The sequence below is a fragment of the Primulina tabacum genome, chromosome 15 (genome assembly GCF_025594145.1).
Source record: "Primulina tabacum isolate GXHZ01 chromosome 15, ASM2559414v2, whole genome shotgun sequence".
Lineage (NCBI taxonomy): Eukaryota > Viridiplantae > Streptophyta > Magnoliopsida > Lamiales > Gesneriaceae > Primulina > Primulina tabacum.
This window is the reverse complement of record NC_134564.1, coordinates 3,361,623-3,382,394: the sequence shown is the minus strand read 5'-3', so window position 1 is coordinate 3,382,394 and position 20,772 is coordinate 3,361,623. Positions and strand designations below refer to the sequence as shown.

The 20,772-nt window shown below is 34.0% G+C and overlaps 1 protein-coding gene across 1 annotated transcript; it reads left to right on the top strand.

Moving 5' to 3' along the window:
• Nucleotides 1-3,239: 3,239 nt before the first annotated feature.
• Nucleotides 3,240-12,556, top strand: LOC142526309 (uncharacterized). Its single transcript, XM_075630605.1, has 14 exons — nt 3,240-3,363; nt 3,630-3,891; nt 4,530-4,649; nt 5,162-5,229; nt 6,367-6,466; nt 6,686-6,757; nt 6,882-6,941; nt 7,022-7,151; nt 7,226-7,419; nt 7,517-7,701; nt 8,381-8,508; nt 9,589-9,854; nt 10,866-11,109; nt 11,425-12,556. The coding sequence occupies exons 2-14, from the start codon at nt 3,631-3,633 to the stop codon at nt 12,204-12,206; spliced, it is 2,610 nt and encodes an 869-aa protein (XP_075486720.1). The 5' UTR covers nt 3,240-3,363; nt 3,630; the 3' UTR covers nt 12,207-12,556.
• Nucleotides 12,557-20,772: the final 8,216 nt, after the last annotated feature.

Sequence of the window (20,772 nt, the reverse complement as noted above, 5' to 3'; positions counted from 1 at the left end):
AAGTTCGTAGAGAAATTCAACAAGAGCTATATCCGTCAATATCGGAATAGTTGGAGCCGAGTGAATTAATTCACTATATATATAACTTCTAACATCCTATGAATGTTTTTTTATTTAAATCATTCAAAAAAAAATTTGAATATCAAAATAAAAATTTTAAATTTTTCCTGCTATTTGGACACAAGAAAACCGATAACGCAACAACATCAGTACTAGGTCGGATTTGGAAAAAAATCTATCATGTTTTGCGCTTAGAAGAATTCGGTTCAATGTGAAAATGAAGTATTCGTAGATATACATTCGATCTTGATATGACCCTCGTGCGATGTCATCTGAAAAAATTAATTCAATGGTACAAAAAAATATAATAGCATTTTAACTAAATTTAATTTTCTAAATGACTTTTATGACATGGTACCATGAAAATCTATTTATAATTGTTTAATTACGATGCTTCAAACAAGATTTCAGGTTCACTACCAAAGTGCTGCAACGACCAAGGAACCAAGTTATTTTCCGATACCGAAAATTCGGGGGTTGTAGTTTTCGGTTCAGGTTTGGGAGATCTCAATCAAACATATTAGAGGTGCATATTGGTGCATTTGTTCTGATTTTGTTCTCATTTAGAGAGTTCAAAATTAAAGCAACCTAAAATTCGTTATTCTTGTGATTTGAAATGTCATTATCATAAGAAGCAGGACCGGTCTTAAACTTTGAAGGGTCCGGTGCAAAAAGAAAAAGAAAAACTATTTGAAATGTAAAGGTTTTTTAAATGTAAGGGTCAACATGGAAATTTGAAGTGTTACATTGATAAGCCCACTATCCATTATTAAATTTTAGAAAATTTGAAAAAAAAAATCCAAAGCCCAAATATCCAACCTCATGTATCCCTAACCCTATTTTAATTGGGGCCCTATCCAGGGCCCTATCCAGCTGGGGCCCTGTGCGGTGGCTCCATATTGACCACCCCAGGGCCGCATCTGATAAGAAGAAAAAATCATTTTATCTTGGGAGACGTTTGTCACATATCATAAACACAGTGTGTGAGACAAATTCGTCGTAAATTCGTCGTAAAAGATGTATAATTTAACAATAGCATAGATTTCAACTGAAATTGTTTATAGATTCTATTGAAATAGAAGTTGAGATGCAGTTCTGTCAAACATAAATACCACACCGAACAATGGTTTGATACATGTTAAACTTATTCATCTGTCAAACAATCATTTAGTTGGTGACTATTATTGTAAACTTAAAGTAATATTCACCAAATGTTAATTGTAATTTGAACGCTAATGTAATGTGAAATCTGATCGATCTACTTACTACTTGTCTTTTTCGTTTTTTATTTGCATGATATCAAAAGTTTGTTGCCTGAATAGTTGTGCTGCTCGTGGCTGAATAGCTGTTGGGATGATAATATATATAAATATTTCTTTAAAAAAATTGGGTCACTTGAATTCATGAATTGAGAAATTGAGAAATTGTGACTGTAAATTTAAGTAGTATAACAGTGATAAATTTTCAAATATTCACTAAATATTAATTGTACGCTAATATTCACAAATATAGGATGTCAACTAAGGATGAAAATGGGGTGGGCGGAGACGGGTTTGTCATCTTCATTTCTGTCGTCGAATTCCAATCACTATCCTCATATCCATCCTGATCCCCGTTAAAACTGCGGGGATCAAATCCACATCCCCATTTAAAAATTATTAATGAGACAAGACGGAGCAAAGTACGAGGATATTGTTAATATTTTGAAAGATTATATTATTATTATTATTATTATTATTATTATTATTATTTTTGGGGCGGATTAGGGGATGAGGATAATAACCACATATCCGATCTGAAATATTTTGGGGATTTTTTGAAATCCACAAGCTCTAATCCAAAACCGAAAAAATCGAATATCTCTGTCTCCGTTTCGGAATTTCCTTCGGATCCCCAAACTCGCGAAGAAGATTGTAATCTCTAATGTCAACGTGACGGGTCTGGAACTGATTTGTCCAATCCCCAAGCCCCGTTTCGCCCAATCAGAGTTGGAGCAGTTGTACCTACAAAATTTTTTAATGTTTTTTTTTAAATTATAATTTTTTAAAGATAGTCCCTACACAATAATAAAACATTGAAAAATTAATAAATCATCAAAGTTATTTCATATTTATATTAATAATATACAGTAACCAAAAAATATTATCACAATTAAAATTTATTAATTCATATTCAACTAATAACAAAAATTTTTTAATAATTATATATTTTCATATTAATCATATCACAATAGCATATAATTATTTCAATAATATATATTAATTATACGCTAGTATTCCACAAAGCATCGGATACTTGAAATACTTGAATGAAGAAATTGAGAATTATGGTTGTAAACTTAAAGTAATATTAACCAAACGCTAAAGTAATGTTAAACTAAATCGATTTACAATCTTCTTCGCTCTTTTTGTGCATGTTATCAAGAATTTGTTATTCTCGATGATATCCAAAATTTGATGTCTGAATAGCTCGTGCTGTTGTCTGATTATGCCACATCTTCTTTTTTCATTTTGACCAGATCATTTACCATTTTTTTGGAAAAAACATTGGTCACTTGAAATACTTAGAATGCGGAAATTGAGAAACTGTGAATCGTGATTGTAAAAACTTGATTAGCACAATAACGATAAACCTTTCACATTTTCATCAAATATTAATTGCGCACTAACTTTTTCCAAAAATCGGTCACTTTGTACAAATTTTGCTTCCTGAATAGCTGGTGGGGACGCCGTATTTTCTTTTGGGAAATGGGCTGTTTAACAATTTCCACAATCAATTTTAATGACGATATACTTACAATATTAACATCTAAATTAAATATGACAAAGACTTTTGTGAAACGATCTTACGAATCATATTTTGTGAGACAGATCTCTTATTTGGGTCATCCATAAAAACATATTATTTTTTATGTTAAGAGTATTACTTTTTATTGTGAATATCAGTAGGATTGGAGGTTCGTGAGACCGTCTCACAAGAGACCTACTCAATAAATATATATATAAATAATTTCATGCAAAACTCAATGTATTTCTTATTAAACAAAACAAATTGGTAATAGAATGTATGCACATTTATTTGTACTAAATAACGTTTATTTTATTTTTTGACACTGTTAACAATATACATAAATTTTCCCTAGACTAGATATTTTTTAATTTATTATTGTATTTAATATGGAACAAAATTCTAACCTTTAAATAGGTCCAAACCAATTTTACCTTAGAAATAGAATAAAACCTATTTTCCCCGTCTCTTCTCCGTAAACCAACCCCCCCAAAGCCTCTGCGACCTCCCTGTAAGGTTAGTCTTTCTCCCATGTTTTTGGTGAATTTATTTGAGTTTTCTTTTCTCCCATGTTTTTGGTGAATTTATTTGAGTTTTTCCTCAATGGAATTTTATGATGTTTGAAATTGATTTTGTTATGGGATACGAGCAAAACTTGGGTTTTGAATAAAAGGTTTCAATTTTGGCTTTTTTTAGCCTATGAAGCTTGATTTTGGTTGTTTAAGATAACGTTAAGGAGTAAATTTTATTTCAACTTTTCGATTTTTCGACCTTCATCACAGAATGGTATTCGGGGAGGACACTGGCGGCTTGTATGATGATGAGCTTAAACCAAAGCTTCTTCTTTCTCTGTTGAGAAAGTATGTCCCCGATGATAAGCACCTTTTTCTCCACCCCTCAGACCTGTTGTACGTTGTGACGACTATCAAGACTCACAAATTGTTGCTTGAGCGGGGTCTAGGCAAACAAGAGGTGATGGATAGCTGGAAAAAGGCAGTGGATTCGTGGGACCATCGAGTGCGTTCTCTTTTGGCTGGCCACATGGTAAGACAAATCGCGTTTTTTCATCATATCCAGTAGAGTATTTGTACGAAAAATATTCAAGGATGGAGCATATGTTAGTTTCATTGTTCCATTTTTATGATTTCTTTTATTAGCGTGTATATTGCTCTTACTTCAAATAGTGCCGATATTACTTCTTTTTTCATTTCTTTCTTTTGGCTAGCCATACGGTAAGATGAATCATGTTTTGTAATCATAGTCCGGTAGAATATTTTTATGAAAAATATTTATTGACAGAAGCATCTATTAGCTTCATTGTTCAATTTTTATGATTTCTTTAATTAGCGTGTACATTGCTCTTAATACAAATAGTAACCATTGGGCGTCTTTTTTCCATTTCGTAACATAGATTTAACTTTTCCTTTCTGTTTTTCATTAGTACGTAAGAAAAGGGAATGGTCAAGGGATGTGTGTGCGCTGGAGGTTGAACTACTAAGAAAGAATTCATTTTCCCACTGTGTAGAAATTTGATGCTAGGTTCATTGCTTTTTTAACTGATGGCTATACTTGGTTCTTAAACTTTTAGAATAGTGGACCTTTTCTTGTTCTACTGAATGTAGAGTAAAAAAAGAAACAAATTTGGCGCGCCAAAATGTTCTAATTTTGTTAATGTGCTTTAGCCAGCAGATAAGCGTTGGGCTGGGATAAGTTTGCTTGCAGTGACATGTCAAGAATGCAGTTCACAACGTTTCTTAGCTTCATATTTTTCATGGTTAAATGAGCTACTCAATCACATCCAGGTATGATTACTGTTGAGCACTGTAAGTTTTGGTAGTATTCCTTATTGGGTTGGGTGGGGACGTGGGGTGGCATTGATCTTTGTATTGCTCTGACAAATTTATCTTGTCATTTCCAAGGTTCAAATAGTTGAAAGGGCTTTTAAGATCTTGTACTCAGTTTCATTTGCTAAAACCCTTTAAAATGAGGGAAATGTACCAATATCCTTAAAAAGGATTGTTGAAGAGTTTTAAATATACCTTATGATCTTCTAATCGGAGTGATGCAGAAGTTCCCTGACAGCTTTTTATGGTGTTTGATTACATGTCATATGCAAAGTTTCATTTTCAACTCAATTAGTTCCTGGGGTTTGTAGAGATTCTTTTGTTATACATTTCCACAGTGGAGGGATCACATATATACACCATTTAATAAGTGTCATTTATTATGCATTTTTTTTCTGTAAATGGTTCAGTTTATAGGCACTCTGTATTGTTTGTTTTAAATCTTACACCTTTTCTTTGGTCATTGTTAGCATCTTTCTGCAGCTTCTCCTTCTGTGAAGGTGGCTGCTTTTGCGGCTCTGTCAGATTTGTTTACCAGGTTCGTCAATAATAATTTTTTAGCGAAATGCTAGATTTTTCTTATTTGTTTCTTCTGCTTAGCTGTGAAAAAGATGTATAGGTGAATTTTTGGTAAAAAGTAAGATGTATAGGTGAATTTGTTTGTCATCATCATTCATGTTTGTTTGTGATAATTTGAGCATTTGAGCGACCAATCTGAATAGTGAAGTTACTTATTTGTCAATATGAGTCACGAGGACTATTTTTGAGAAAAAGTGCACGGCTTCATGCTTTTGTCCTTGTATCATTAAATTTTCATATTTACTGCTCTAAATTGATCTTCACTTTTTGTGGGATCAGAGATGAGAAATAAAAAACTGATCTTTGGCAAAAGGGGTCTTAGTCTTACATCAAGCATGGTGAGGTGACTAGCATTTTTATTTGTGTTTTGGTTAGAGTTCACAAGTCAGCTATATATTTGGCCATAAGATCGAGTGAAAATTATCCTTCTCATTAGCTTGCTCTATACAAATATAGGCTACGTTTGGCTAGGAGGATGATATTATCGAATGATTTGGCTAGGAGGATGAGATTATTGAATGATTAGTACGTAGATGATAAAAAAAATGATTGATGTAGAAATGTAACATATGGTGATAAAATGGTATTGTGTGAGGTATGATTTTTGATTATATGATAAATTAAGAATCTTTTGACTTTTGTAAAAAATTACCCTTGTGCTATATTAAAATTACTTTTTTTGGTGTAGGGAAATGCTAGAATTGGAAACAATGGTGTGATTAAAAAAGTGATAGTACAAGAGTGTGATTTAAAAGTAATAGTTAGTACAAGGGAGTGAGATATGTTTGTTTTCTTTCATTTAATATGACTTAGTCCTTTGCAGAATGGATTGAGTAGAATTATTAAAATTCCAACCAAACACTGGATAAACCGGTTAAACTAACCACAGTCCAAACCAATCCCTTGTACCAAACGGCCCTTAGTATAGCTGTTTGCTTCTATTTAGTGACATGGTAAATATTTTGAATAAAGTTTATGTTAATCCTTTTCTTCTTCAGTTCATTGGTCTTTCTTTTAATTTTACATTTTTACTATTATACTAAGATATGGAGGTGAGTGGTTAATTATTTTGATCTTTTCTCATGACATGAGTTAGATTGAGTAGATTCCCAGAAGCAAAGAAGGATGGTACTTCACTGGCTTTGAAAGTTATTGAGCCAACTTTGAAGATGTTAAATGCGGGTAGCTCTGGTGCTGTATGTACTTATATATATCTCTGCTTTACATTGTTTTATGAATTAAATCAGTTATGTTATTCTGTTGCACATGTGGGTTTCATATGTCTGTAAATTTCTATTTCATTATTTCCGATATTTTTATTTATTTTTGTTAGTCTTCATCTATATAGTGGGAAAAAGGTTCCTTGCTACTTTGTTCATTCACACTCCTCCTCCTCTGGCATATTCACTTTGCAGGAAGAACTACTTAGTCTTTTATGCACCTTGATGAATTTCTTCCCAGTATCTATCCACCAACATTATGATGATGTAAGTTCTCCATTTTTTACTTTATTTGTCAGATATTGAACTTTATTTGGTGGTGGACTTCAATCATTGTTGATTTTTTATTCCATGATGTTAGAAAGTAAACTTTGTTTTCTCTTGGGTGCAGGTTGAAGCTGCTATCGTCTCAAAAATCATGTCTGGAGAATGTAGTGCTAGTGTTCTAAAGGTGAGAAAATTTTCCCATGTTTTGATACAGCATTTTATTAGCCAAACCAGTTGGCTTCATTTGAGGTTTTTCATTTGCAGAAACTTATTCATGGCTTGTCATTGCTTCCGAAATCAAGAGGAGACAAGGATAGCTGGTGGTTCATGATGGTGAAAATTTTGCTGTCAATAGACAGTCATCTGGGTGAAGCCTTTCAAGGTCTAGAAGAAGGTATTAACCAGAGGAGTTATCCCATAGGTTGTTAATTTTGGTTCAAACTTTGTAACTTACAAATTTTCTTTCAGATTCCAGCAGCAGTGAGGCCATGAAGGTATTATTTCTTTCAGGTAAAGAATCCCCACCACCACTAGGAGGATTAGTGGTGCCTGAACAGACCTCTAATTTTTCAACCAGGAGGCCTGAGCGACTGCTGGGGTCTAAAATTTGTGCTCTAATGAGTTGCTGTAGCATGATGCTCACAAGATTTTACCCTGTTCAGGTAGCATATGATTTCTATGCTGATGCTTTTACGTTAGAGAAGCAGATGAGGATTTCAAAACTGATGCATGTTAAATACCATTCGTGTGGAATGGCAGGTTACTGTGCCAATTCATGCTCTAGTAGCTCTTGCCTGGAGAGTTCTGCTGGTTGATGGCTCATTGTCTCAAAGATCATTACCTTTCGGGACTACCCTGAAACAAGAATTGATATGTTTAGAATTTCCACTCTTGCAGTTGCATACTCTTGAGATTATCGCAGCAGTTATTAAGGGTTTAAGAAGGTGAATGCTGTTAGTGTCTTTCATTATTTACAGATGCCAAACTTGTGTTGTAATTCTCTACCAGTATTAAGTTTGTGCAATCTTGCTTGAAGTTTTCCTCTCCACTAAATACTAATATGTTGTTAATAAAGCCATCAAGCCATCTAAATCATGGAGGACTGAAAAGAAGGTTCAAGATTACCAAAGCCCAAAAAAATGAAACCAAAGTTTATGAAAATATAAACATCATTGACGATTTCGAGTCTTCTTGTTAAGGCCTAAGATTCTCGGCAAGAAGTATTATAATTATTCTGTGGGTAAAAGAAAATGCAAAAGCTGGTATTAAATCCATTTGAAAGAGTGAACCTAAGCGTTGGTCCGTGCAGAGTGATGCTGCAGATTTAGTATAAACGTTCAGGATAGCAGTTCGGCATTGCAGTGTGATTTCAGTTCACCTTCTGTATTTGCAACTAGTGCAACAATTCTTTTCCCCTTCTTGGAGTTGAATTGTTAATGATCAATGAAATATTCGTAGGTCGATGGACTGATTTTGTTGCTGCAGTTAAAATCTTAGAAATGGCATAGTCCCTTTTTTTTATTCCTGAAAAAGGTTTTTGAAGTCCTAACTACCTCATTTTGATGTCAATTTTGTCGAGTACCTAAAGGTGTTTAAACCAGGAAATTTTTATTCTTTGTGCAGCAATGTATTACCACATGCTCCAGATATTTTACGACTGCTGACAGAATACATGAGGAGATGCATGTTTCCAGAGCTGAGAGTGAGAGCATACTCGATATTGAAAGTCCTGATATCAATGGAGGGTTGCGGTATGCATCCAAATTATTAGATAGTTCTTTTTATTTTTTGTCTGGTACGCAAAAGCAGTTTCTTTTTATGTTTGAACTGCACTTAACCGTGATCTCTCACGCTCAAGTATAGTGTATCACTGGTGCATGCTCATGTACGTTTCTATGAAAAATATAATAAAATGTTTTGAAAACAAATTGGATCTTAAGTTTCCAATTCGCAAAATTCTTGGAAAAATCTGTCTTGCTATGTTGTTACTTTCATGGTGTCTTTGATATTCTCGTTTTTTTGTCATCAATGTTGTTAAATCGTCACTAAAGATGAATCTATTAGAAGTATTAAAGGATGAAAGAAGGCTAAGAGGTAGTTTGTGTATGAGATAGTTTCGTGCAAACTATATCAAGTGTATTCATATAACATGCACGTCTATCAGCAAATTCTAAATATCCTAGCTACAGGTGCTTTACTTTTAATTGCGAATTGGATCCATCTGATGGGAACTTTGATTGTTCTTGTCAGTTGTTGCAGCTTGATAGAACACTTAATGTCAAAAAGTGATAATTCATTTGTGAAATCTTGTCTTGAAACTATGGCCATCATGTTGTTTTAGCTTTTGATTGGGCGTCATTTTGGTTGTTCGCTGTAGAAACTAGAAAAGGGTAAGATCTTATATTTTGAGACTCATAGATCATATAGCCTCTGTATTTTATAGACTGAAATTTGTATGAGAGGATGGAAGTTGCTGTGATTGGAGGCTTTATATGCTCATTGGCAGGGTTGTGGTGGCTGGAAGGAACAAGGCATTACGCAATCAAAGAGGATGTTGAAAACAATATCTTGCTATAGAGCCAAGGACCTGTGTACATGATTTTCTTGGTTAAATGCCATTGTTAAATGCAAACATGTTCTATCACAGGCTGTTAACTTGGCCAAACTCTTCTTTCCGTCTGCTTTTTATTCTTGATAGTGGTGCCGAAACTGTAATCATTTATCCATCTTTCTTTCCAAGTCCCTTGGGGTAGGCGAAATTTGTAATGAGCCTGTAACTTATATCAGACACTGAGTTATATCTTGACTAATTTAAGCATTTTTTTTTACAGGAACTGCAATTCATGTGATCCCAGATGTTATCAACATTGTATTTGTTGATTTAGATCCCCTTGCTTATAAGAAGGATGGCACAAGTGCCAAAGCTGCTTCGGAGGTAGTGACAAAATCTCGTCGGAAGAGAAAGAAGCATTTTAGTACGACAGGATCATTTCAAGAACAGCCTGTTAAAGATGTAGAAGTTGAAATGCCACAGAATTCGTTTCCGTCATCTGTGAAGATAGCTGCATTGGAGGTGTTAGAAGCTCTTCTTGCTGTGGTATGTGTCCGATCTGATGAGGATGAGCATATCACTAGTTATTATTTCTCTTCCTTTTTTTCCTCAATTTTTCTCGTGTGAGTATGATATCCTGTTTATGATCATTTGGTTTAGTGAATCTGTCGACTGACTTGACTGAGAACGGTGGATTAGCTAACTAGTGCAAAGCTTCTACGAAAATGTAGTCGAACATTAACTTGTATACTGAGGGAACCTAGTTTCTGATGAAAGGAACAAGAAACATTGACCCTTCTCTTCTTCATGATAATTCTGTTTGACAAAAACTGGTTAATTAAGGTGGTCTAATTTTTGCAAAAGTGGCTCGTTTATTTTACTAGGGTCTCGATAATCTAGATCGATGTCATTCAAAGCTTAGAACGACCCCGACTTTATATGATTCCTGCAAGTACTTCTTGATAAATTTGAAATCTCCTCGATGTATTTGTTATTTGTGAGGACCTAACCAGATTTTGGCATAGCCACTTTCCAAAATTTTCCAATAACCTCCAAGTTGAAGATACTTTGTTGTGCAATGCCATCTCCCTGTATAACCATATTACGGAACACTGTAAATTAATAGCTTACCCCAATATACCAACATTGAAAAATAAATATAGAATAATAGAACACCTGTCATGGGTAAAATCACAGCAGGAAACATAATCCAGGTAGTCTTTTCTAAATGCATTTCTCAATTTTGTTTTTTTAATCAGGATCTATTTCTATTTATCCGAGTTCTTGTTGCCTCTCTATGACAATTTCATTATCTCGCTTGGATGGTTCTCAAGGTTTGATAATATTATTACTTTTTATCATTTTCAAATGGGCAATTTGCTGTAGTTTGAGCTCACCATTCATAATGATGTAGCCACTCAAAATATATTGAATTTATTACAAATAATGCAATTGAGTTGGAATTTTATTATTTTAAATAAACTGACATCAGTTACAGCTTTCTGACCTTCTCTTTGTTTATCTTTAATATATAACTACTGAAATTGTCACTACCAGGGTGGTTATTTGAAATCTGATAGCTGGAGACCAAAAGTTGATCATCTTCTTATTTCTATAGCTGCGAATGCTTGTGAAGGAGGATGGTCCAAGGAAGAAAGAAATGTCTTCATTGCTAGTGAACCAAGCCTTGTCTGGACCGACTTTCAACTAGCTTCGTTACGGGCGCTTTATGCATCTCTTATTTCTCCAGGACGTACTTGCCCATCACATTTTGCATCGGGTCTGGAACTTTTCCGTTCAGGTGATCCATTCTGTATATTTTCTAAGCCATAAAAGTGAAAAGGCATACTCATCAGACTTATTGCAGTTCATGCTGAAATTGTCCTAATAAGGAACATCATCTAAAGTAGTTATTTCTGTTATATTTTTTGATAAATTGACTTAGCAGAAAATTTTCTCACGGCTATTCTGGCAGAACTTTTGACTTTTCTATGTCCACATAAGCTTAACAAAATCATCACCCCAGTACCGGTTACGTGGTTCTGCTATGCTATACTATGATTCGATTCCCCTCGTTTTACTTGCTTCCAGATTCTGAAAGTTGAATGTACTGTAGGAATCCAAGAAAGAGGAACGAAGCTCGCAGACTACTGTGGACATGCATTGGACGGGCTTATACACCCGAGGACCTATCCTATGTTAGACACCAGTTTGAGAATTAATGACTATAAAGGTCAAGGCCACAAGTTTCCCGATAGAAGCCATCTGTCCACATTTCAAGTCGGGATACAAGAGATAGACCCATCTGAGCCTGAATCAGAAAATGATGACTTGTATGAAAACTGGGTTGGCAAGGATGAAATGGAAATCCAAGTCACTGAAACACACAAGAATGCTAATGATGCCGCAAAACCTCTTGCGACCACAGTAGGTACAATTGTTCCCGTTCTTTCCAAGGAAAACGATTTAGTTGTGTCAACTAGCAGTCCATCTGAGAAAATGGGGGTTAGTGGGAATGATTTTACAGTCGAATCACCACCGATCTCAGAAACCATCAAGAAACTAAGACGAGATAGTGTGTCAATGACGTCATCAAATCTGCTTACCAGTGCTCAATCTGAAGCGGTTGTTTCAGAACGTGCTGCATTCAAACCATTTGGCCAAGAAACAGTAAAAAGTAATCTTGATAATGGGATATCTGCCAAAGATGAGATGAACGCTTCTACGTCGGAACAACTTGTGTCGGAGACCAAGAATGATAATGTTTCTCCAATAGTCGAAAGATTATCTGCTTTTTTATCACGTTCAGAAAAAAGTAGAGGCACAACTTTAGAATCAGACAATGAATCTACAGATTCCATTCCAGAGATTGTTGATGGTGATCCGGATTCAGATTAAAATGTTCGAGGTTGGATCACGGTATACCTCACAGAAGAAAAGATTACGCCCCAAACTGATTGTTTGTGGTGATTTTTTTTTCCTTCAAGTTTTAGCGCCATCAAGCTGATTCTCACGCAGGAGGGAACCAGATGGGACATAAGATCTTCAATCGGGTAACTGTTTTTGCTTATTTTATTTTACCCTTATATTACAATGCACTAAAAATATGTTATTGCCGCATATCAAAATTTTGGTTGCATTCATGAGTTGAGAGCAGTGTTGATGTATTCTTAGAAATTGTTGAATGTTCAAACTATCTGAATCTCGATAATCATAAATGATTGCGTCGCTTTCCAATGATTTTTTTAGATTCAGGAGTTTGTTACAATGAAGTTTCGAACTAAAATTAGTTGATGTAGAAAGATTGTCATATCTATTTTATTCATGTTTTGCCATTTCAGCTTGTTCGTCAAGGTGATGATAATCCATGTAACAATCCAAATCATGGAACCAGTTTTCTCCAGCTGAGTCCCATGTGAATATAATCATGTGTTAGATTAATATTATAGTTGATGGTAAAATTAAAGAATGATTTACAAAATTATTTATTGCCTAAGCGTCATAAATTAATATCCTTTAAAAATTACATTTATGTGTGATCACACCAACTTGAAATTGCATCGACAACCTGATTAAATAAAAATACACATCCTATAATCATTGGGCTTTTTGGTTAATTTCCCCCTTTTCCCCCTTTTCATCCCTTCACCTCTCCTCATGTTTGATATATCTATCAATAAGATAACCAGATATGTGAGGTTCATTTTTTAAAAATGACTCTCTCCAAATGTATTCGAACTTATGTTGGTCTCACGTGCGACAACGTGAGATAATATCATAAAAATAAAGTACAAAACTGGACACCTGAGATTTACGAGAAAAACTCCTAAAAATTATTAGGGTAAAATCAATGGCAAAATAAAAAGAATTTCACTATAATATTTTATAGTTTATAATCACTCACTGTGTTTTCAAAAATAACACACTTTCTTAATATATGAGAACAAACATGATAAGCCCAAATCTTATAGAGATTTTAGGGATTCTATTTTATAATATTTGTGCTTATCTAGAATTATTATCCCTAATTTTGTGATTATCTTAATTAAGTTTATAATGATTGTAGATTTAAATAGAAGAGAAAAAAATGTATAATTTGGGAGATAATATGATTTTGCAAGACTTCAAAGGCAACAAAATATCAAGAGGAAGGAAATAAAATATTCTTATATTTTATTCCTTGATAATGTTGAAATTTTGGAAGAAAATCTGTGCAGATATTGAGATAGGAAGCCTCAAAATTGAAAAATAAAATATTATCTACAATTTTAAACATGAGAAGAGCTTCAAAGATTTAAAGGATGAGGCCCATGAAGAATTATAAAAGGTAGCATACGTGATAAGAAAAAGGGAGGCGCAAAACAAAAGAAAAAACCAGCGGAAGGGAGAGAACAGAGAAGAGAGGAGAGAAGAGAGAAGCGTACAGAGGGAAGGAAGAGAGCAGAACAGAGGAGGAGGGCCGTAACAGAGAAAAGAGAAAAAAAAGATAGAGCGTGGAAGAGAGGCGGAAGTGCAGAACAAAGGAAAGAAGCGTAGAACAGAAAGCTACTGTGAAGTAGCACCAGCGCGGAAGGAGGAAAAGAAGAGAGGAAGATAGAAGAAAAAAGCTGGATGAATTCCTCACATACGCCTAAATCACAAAGAATTCCACTTATTTCCTTCTTTCTTTTGTTTTCTTCTATGAAATTAAATCTGAGACCACAATAGGGTCAAACAATATTTTATTTGATATTTGTTTTATTTTCATTATATTATTTTTCTAGATTTTAATTATTGAATGACGTTGGTTTAATATTTTTTGTTAATAGCCTGATCAACTATTTACATGTATGTTGATTAATCACGAATCCGAAGATGATTGGTTAAATATAGCAACAAAGATGTCATAAACACATGGTTAAACTTACTAGAAATAGTATTCAGTTTCAGTGTGCGGTTTTAGGTGAAAACTGAAATTCCACGAAGATTTAATGCATTTAGATCTAATTAAATTCAATTAGAAATAATTGGACTGTTAGATTTAAATAGGTTTATTAACTCGAGGAATCGTTTAATAAATAAATTTGGGGATTTCACCGTGATTGTCAAGAATTAAATAATTAATTGAATTTTAACACGTGTCAACGTAGTAGAGTTTGGTACCGTTGTGTGTCTTAGTTATTTATTTGAATTTGAATCCCTCCTTGATATTTGAATCTCTCGTTTTTAATTGCAATTATTTTATTTAAAGTTTAGATTAATAATCCACATATCATCTTTTTATTTATTTTTTCTAGCTTAAGTTAAGCGATATAAATTCTAATAATTAAATATTAGTCTCTGTGGGATCGATACTTGGACTCATCATCCATTTACTATAATTTGACCTAGTCCGCTTGCTAGATTTATTCCCAACCGAAATTTTCGGTCAAGTTTTTGGCGCCGTTGCCGGGACTAATTTATTTAATATTAGAATAAATTGCTTTATTTCCCCAAAAAAAAGATAAAAAAATCATCTGTTTTTTTTTCTAATTTATTTGTTTTATTGTGAGGTACTTCAAGATGGATCATCGTGGAGTGTTCACGAATTTTGCCCAAAAATACTCGGAACCATTCTATGCTGCTTGGGGGAGATTCAATGATCTGGCAAACAACTTTCGGTTTCATGATTTGTCAAACTACACTCTTATTCAAATTTTTTATTTTGATTTGGACTGAGGCAACAAGAAGTTGGGTAAATTATGGAGCTTTGGCAACTGGTAGTCACTCATTTAATAGAGAATACAACAGTGCGATGCACTTATTAAATGATATGGCAGATTTCGACTACCACTGGCATTGTGATCCTTCACTGCAGGGTTGGAGTCACCAATATCCTCCACAATTTTGCCCCAATTTTGTAAACCAACCATTTGAGGAACAAGAAGAGCGTAGTGCACATTTAGATGAAATCATGGCCCAGTGGGAGAAGATGGTCAACTCTTTGTGTTTCATCGATGAACAGATTGAGCTTCTAATGCAACCAGTTTCTGAAATCCGCCAAGAGAATGAAGCGATTTTTGATTATCAATTGATGACCAATCAGGCATGGGTGAATGATGACAACTCAAACAACCAAAGTTTGGAGAGTGATTCAAATCATATAGAAACTTCACCTGAATCTGATCTTCCGCAAGTGTTTGAGTTGGAGGAAGAAGAATTCTTCGAGGGATTCCTATGCGAAGATGAGGCAGAAGTGAAGTTGGAGGAATTCCTATGCGAAAATGAGGCAGAAATGAAGTTGGAGGAAGAAGAATTCTTCGAGGAATCCCTATGCGAAGATGAGGCAGAAGAGAAGTTGAAGGATGTAGAAGAACACAAGTCGAATGATTTGAACTCATATATGGTCTTAACATATATTCCACCAGCAGATTATTTATTTCCATCAACGCAAACTCAAGAATATTACATCCTCTACGAGCTTTATCATAGATTAGATTGTTTTTCCCCTAATAATCAGTCTTTGTCGAGTGTTGTTGGAGCGACGAGCGTGCAATGCCAATATCATGCCAAGCTTGAGGGCACATATAATCAAGACCCATATGTAATATTGTATGATATTTACTATGGGCGGAAGCCGCTATTTGATGGATGCTTCTCCATAGTCAAGCTATAGACAATGAATTTAGCGCTTGCTGGGAGGCAACCCAGTGATTTATTTTATTTCCTGTCGTTTCATTTTTTATTTTTATTTTTTTCATTTTGTTAGTTTAAGCCTCTGTGATTTTGGTGTGTGTAGGCTATATTGGAATGAAGGAATATGATTTAGATTCTAGAAAAGCTAAACTGTTGAAATAAAATATTTCCAGCACTGAGGAATTCTACCATCCCCATGTAGCACTCCATGGAATTTAAAGCAACACTGTCAGGGAAGTGTTATCTTACTATTCTGCATCCAACTTTTATATTCTTTTTGAATGGCATGATACTGAGGACAGTGTAAATAAAAAGTGTGGGGTAATTTGTGTTTAGTTTCACGTCACAACACTTAGCATGTGCTTAAATGTTTAATCTTCGAGCATGAATTTTTTTTTTATTCTTTGAGAAACCGCACTAGTGATTACATGATACACTAATTGACTTTCTAGATTTTTGAACACTCAAGAAATTACATCACACCTAGAATTGATTGAGATGATCTGTAGTTGTACCCGAAGGATTTGAGCACAAACTAGTTTTGTATCATATTTTGAGACATAATCTATGCACTTTAGGTCATACTTATATGAATTAATCGTGAATTGGTAAAAGGTTAGCTCATGAAAAAAAAATCGAAAAAAAAGAGAAAGAAAAGAAACAGTCTAGAGCTTGTTTGATTATCTTTCAAGGCGAAAATACGGAGGAGAATGACTTAGGGATGATTTAGGCGATCTTTGGACCGTTTGAGCCTTTCGAGCCTACCCAATGCATCATTTATATCCCTAGTACCCCATTTTGAGCCTATAAAAAATCGAATGGAGTGTGTCAAAGACATACAGTTAGCCCTCATTCGTATGCCTTCAAAATCCCACATCAACTACCCAATTTTAGCTCATACACTGTTCCTCTACCTTAATTTTGAGAGAAATAAACTCTTTAGCGCTTTAAAATTTTTCAATAACTCTCATGTGCTGATTGATAAGAAAAATTGGAGGAGTTTGAAAAAAAAAATCATGAAGAATGAGAAAGGAGTTGATGAAAAGATATATCTAATTATAAAAGAAAAGAAGGAGGATTGAACGTTGTATGATGTGGTGATTGAAAAACCTAAAAGGGAATGTTGTTGAAGATCGAAAAAAAACTGGAGGAAGAGAAAGAAAATAGGGGGGAATATGAATGAAAGTACAAGGAAGATGAAAAAGTTAGGTGGATGAATGATGAAATTCCATAAGGGAAGAAAGATAAGAGATGAAAGAGTACGCTATATGATTAAATTGTTTATTTTCTCTCATTTTGAATTCCCTATCTTTATTGTCGTGAGCCGTTGCCTAACATTATAAGCTTGAAAAGACCTATTGACCGGTCATATTCCTCCAACATTTAGTGGAGAAAGGTATGAAAGACAAGCTTATGGAGAGTTTCTTAAAAAAAAATTTCAGAAAATATGAGCACTCCTTGTACTAAAACACCTTTGAGGAATATGAGTTTTGACTTTCACACTACACACGTCTCATTATCTTAATCTTTTCTAGTGAATGCTTGAGTTTTGAATTTGCAACGAAAGTTAATTTTATGATCTTCGAAGTGTGATCTTTTGATTGAGTGTGACGGAATTTGGTAGGTTGAAAAGTGTTGATTGTGTCATTTTTGTGGTGAATCATTGAATATTCCTCGGTTATATTTTTATTCTTTGATTTGTTCGAGGACGAACAAAGGTTAAGTGTGGGGGGATTGATAAGCCCAAATCTTATAGAGATTTTAGGGATTCTATTTTATAATATTTGTGCTTATCTAGAATTATTATCCCTAATTTTTTGATTATCTTAATTAAGTTTATAATGATTGTAGATTTAAATAGAAGAGGAAAAAATGCATAATTTGGGAGATAATATGATTTTGCAAGATTTCAAAGGCAACAAAATATCGAGAGGAAGAAAATAAAATATTCTTATATTTTATTTCTTGATAATGTTGAAATTTTTGAAAGAAAATCTGTGCAGATATTGAGATAGGAAGCCTCAAAATTGAAAAATAAAATATTATCTACAATTTTAAACATGAGAAGAGCTTCAAAGATTTAAAGGATGAGGCCCATGAAGAATTATAAAAGGTAGCATACGTGATAAGAAAAAGGGAGGCGCAAAACAAAATAAAAAACCAGCGCGGAAGGGACAAAACATAGAAGAGAGGAGAGAAGAGAGAAGCGTACAGAGGGAAGGAAGAGAGTAGAACAGAGGAGGAGGGCCGTAACAGAGAATAGAGAAAAAAAAGATAGAGCGTGGAAGAGAGAGGCGGAAGTGCAGAACAAAGGAAAGAAGCGTTGAACAGAAAGCTACTGTGAAGTAGCACCAGCGCGGAAGAAGGAAAAGAAGGGAGGAAGATAGAAGACAAAAGTTGGATGAATTCCTCACATACGCCTAAATCACAGAGAATTCCACTTATTTTCTTCTTTCTTTTGTTTTCTTCTATGAAATTAAATCTGAGTTTGCACTTTTGTTCTGAATTCATGGATTAATCTTATTAAAGCTAAGACCACAATAGGGTCAAACAATATTTTATTTGATATTTGTTTTATTTTCATTATATTATTTTTCTAGATTTTAATTATTGAATGACGTTGGTTTAATATTTTTTGTTAATAACCTGATCAACTATTTACATGTATGTTGATTAATCACGAATCCGAAGATGATTGGTTAAATATAGCAACAAAGACATCATCAACACATGGTTAAACTGACTAGAAATAGTATTCGGTTTCAGTGTGCGGTTTTAGGTGAAAACTGAAATTCCACGAAGATTTAATGCATCTAGATCTAATTAAATTCAATTAGAAATAATTGGACGGTTAGATTTAAATAGGTTTATTAACTCGAAGAATCGTTTAATAAATAAATTTGGGGATTTCACCGTGATTGTCAAGAATTAAATAATTAATTGAATTTAAACACGTGTCAACATAGTAGAGTTTGGTACCGTTGTGTGTCTTAGTTATTTATTTGAATTTGAATCCCTCTTTGATATCTAAATCCGTCGTTTTAATTGATATTATTTTATTTAATATTTTAGATTAATAATTCACGTATCATCTTATTATTTATTTTTCTAGCTTAACTTAAGTGATAAAATTCTAGTAATTAAATATTAGTCTATGTGGGATCGATACTTGGACTCATCATCCATTTACTATAATTTGACCTAGTCCGCTTGCTAGATTTATTCTCAACCGAAATCTTCGGTCAAAACATATCACAAATATTATAATTATAAAATTAAGCACTCAAATGCTATAAGATAAGAGAAAGAACTCGATGAAGGGATGATACAAAATGAGATCATTATTGTGAAACACATTTCATATTAATTGAAACCCGTATCCATCTTTCCCCAACCAACAATAAATGATTTGGCTCCAACCACTGTATTAATTTTGTCGACATTTCTCTCATTTGGAGATTTGATTGAGAATCAAACACATCACCACACATCATTTCAATTTTGTCATTCTCTGCTGCTTACGTTTCCGTTAGGCCACTTGAGGATCTACACCAGTCAAACTTATAAGTGTTCACTGGCTTTGGTCAGAAAATTATATACATTGTCCTTTGTATAAATTTTCTGCATATTCACACTTCCTTCTTCTACTACTTCTTGCAAAAAATTGATATTGAACTCCAATATGTTTAGTTTGGAATGAAAGGCTGGATTCTTAGCGATGTGCAAGGCACTCTGACTGTCACAAAACAAATGAACTTTTTCTTGTTTGTACCCGATTTTCTCCAATAACCTTTTAATATATATTTCTTACGTGCGAGTTTGAGTAGCTGTCATATATTCTGTTTACGTCGTAGATAACGTCACAACTATTCACATTTTTGAAGCCCGGCTTATTGCTCCCCCTACAAGTGTAAACACATAACCAGTAGTAAATTTTCTCTTATCAGGATCACCTGCATAATCTAAATCGACATAACCCCTGAGTATAAAATCTTATCTTCCATAACATAATGCAGCATTTAAGTTACCCTTAATGTGTCTAAGGATCCTCTTAACATTAATCCAATGCTCTATTTCAGGATTCGTCATATACCGACTAACTACTCCCACTGCTTGAGCAATGTCTGGTTTTGTACAGATCATGACAAATATCAAACTTCCCACTGTTGATGCATATGGTACTCTAGACATCTTCGTCCTCTCTGATTCACTACCAGGACACATTTCAGATGATAACTTGAAATTAACAAGAAGAAGGGTCGAGATTGACTTACTATCTTGCATGTTGAAGCGTTGCTAGACTTATTTTAAATAATTTTTCAAAGAAAACTAAATCTTTTTGTTACTTCTGTCTCATTGAACTTACATCCCTAGAATTTTTTTTGCTGGTCCCAAGGCCTTCATATAAAATTTCCTAGTCAACTGTGCCTTCAATTCTTAGACCTGATCTTTGTTGGGGCCTGATACCAACATGTCTTCTACATACAATGGCAAAATGATATAATCATCACTTGAACTCTTGAAATACGTACAAAGGTCTACACTCATTCTGTTGTATCATAATTCATAGGCTTATGATGTAAGATTCAAATATCTTGTACCAAAATTTCGGCGCTTATTTGAGACCGTACATGGATTTGTTCAACTTGCAAACCAGTTTTCTTTGTCTTTTTCTGCAAAACCTTCTGGATGGAGTATATAGATTTCTTCTTCAAGATCTCCATGAAGAAATGTAGTTTTCACATCTAACTGTTCTAGATATAGGTCAAACACCGCATACAATGTCAACACTAATCTAACTGTTGTAAGA

What these genes read in the sequence shown, in the direction of transcription:
- LOC142526309 (XM_075630605.1), top strand. Translation starts at nt 3,631, where the DNA reads ATGGTATTCGGGGAGGACACTGGCGGCTTGTATGATGATGAGCTTAAA. An exon ending in CTTTCAAGGTCTAGAAGAAG is followed by an intron (nt 7,152 to 7,225) that starts GTATTAACCAGA and finishes ATTTTCTTTCAG; the next exon opens with ATTCCAGCAGCAGTGAGGCC. An exon ending in GTTATTAAGGGTTTAAGAAG is followed by an intron (nt 7,702 to 8,380) that starts GTGAATGCTGTT and finishes TTCTTTGTGCAG; the next exon opens with CAATGTATTACCACATGCTC.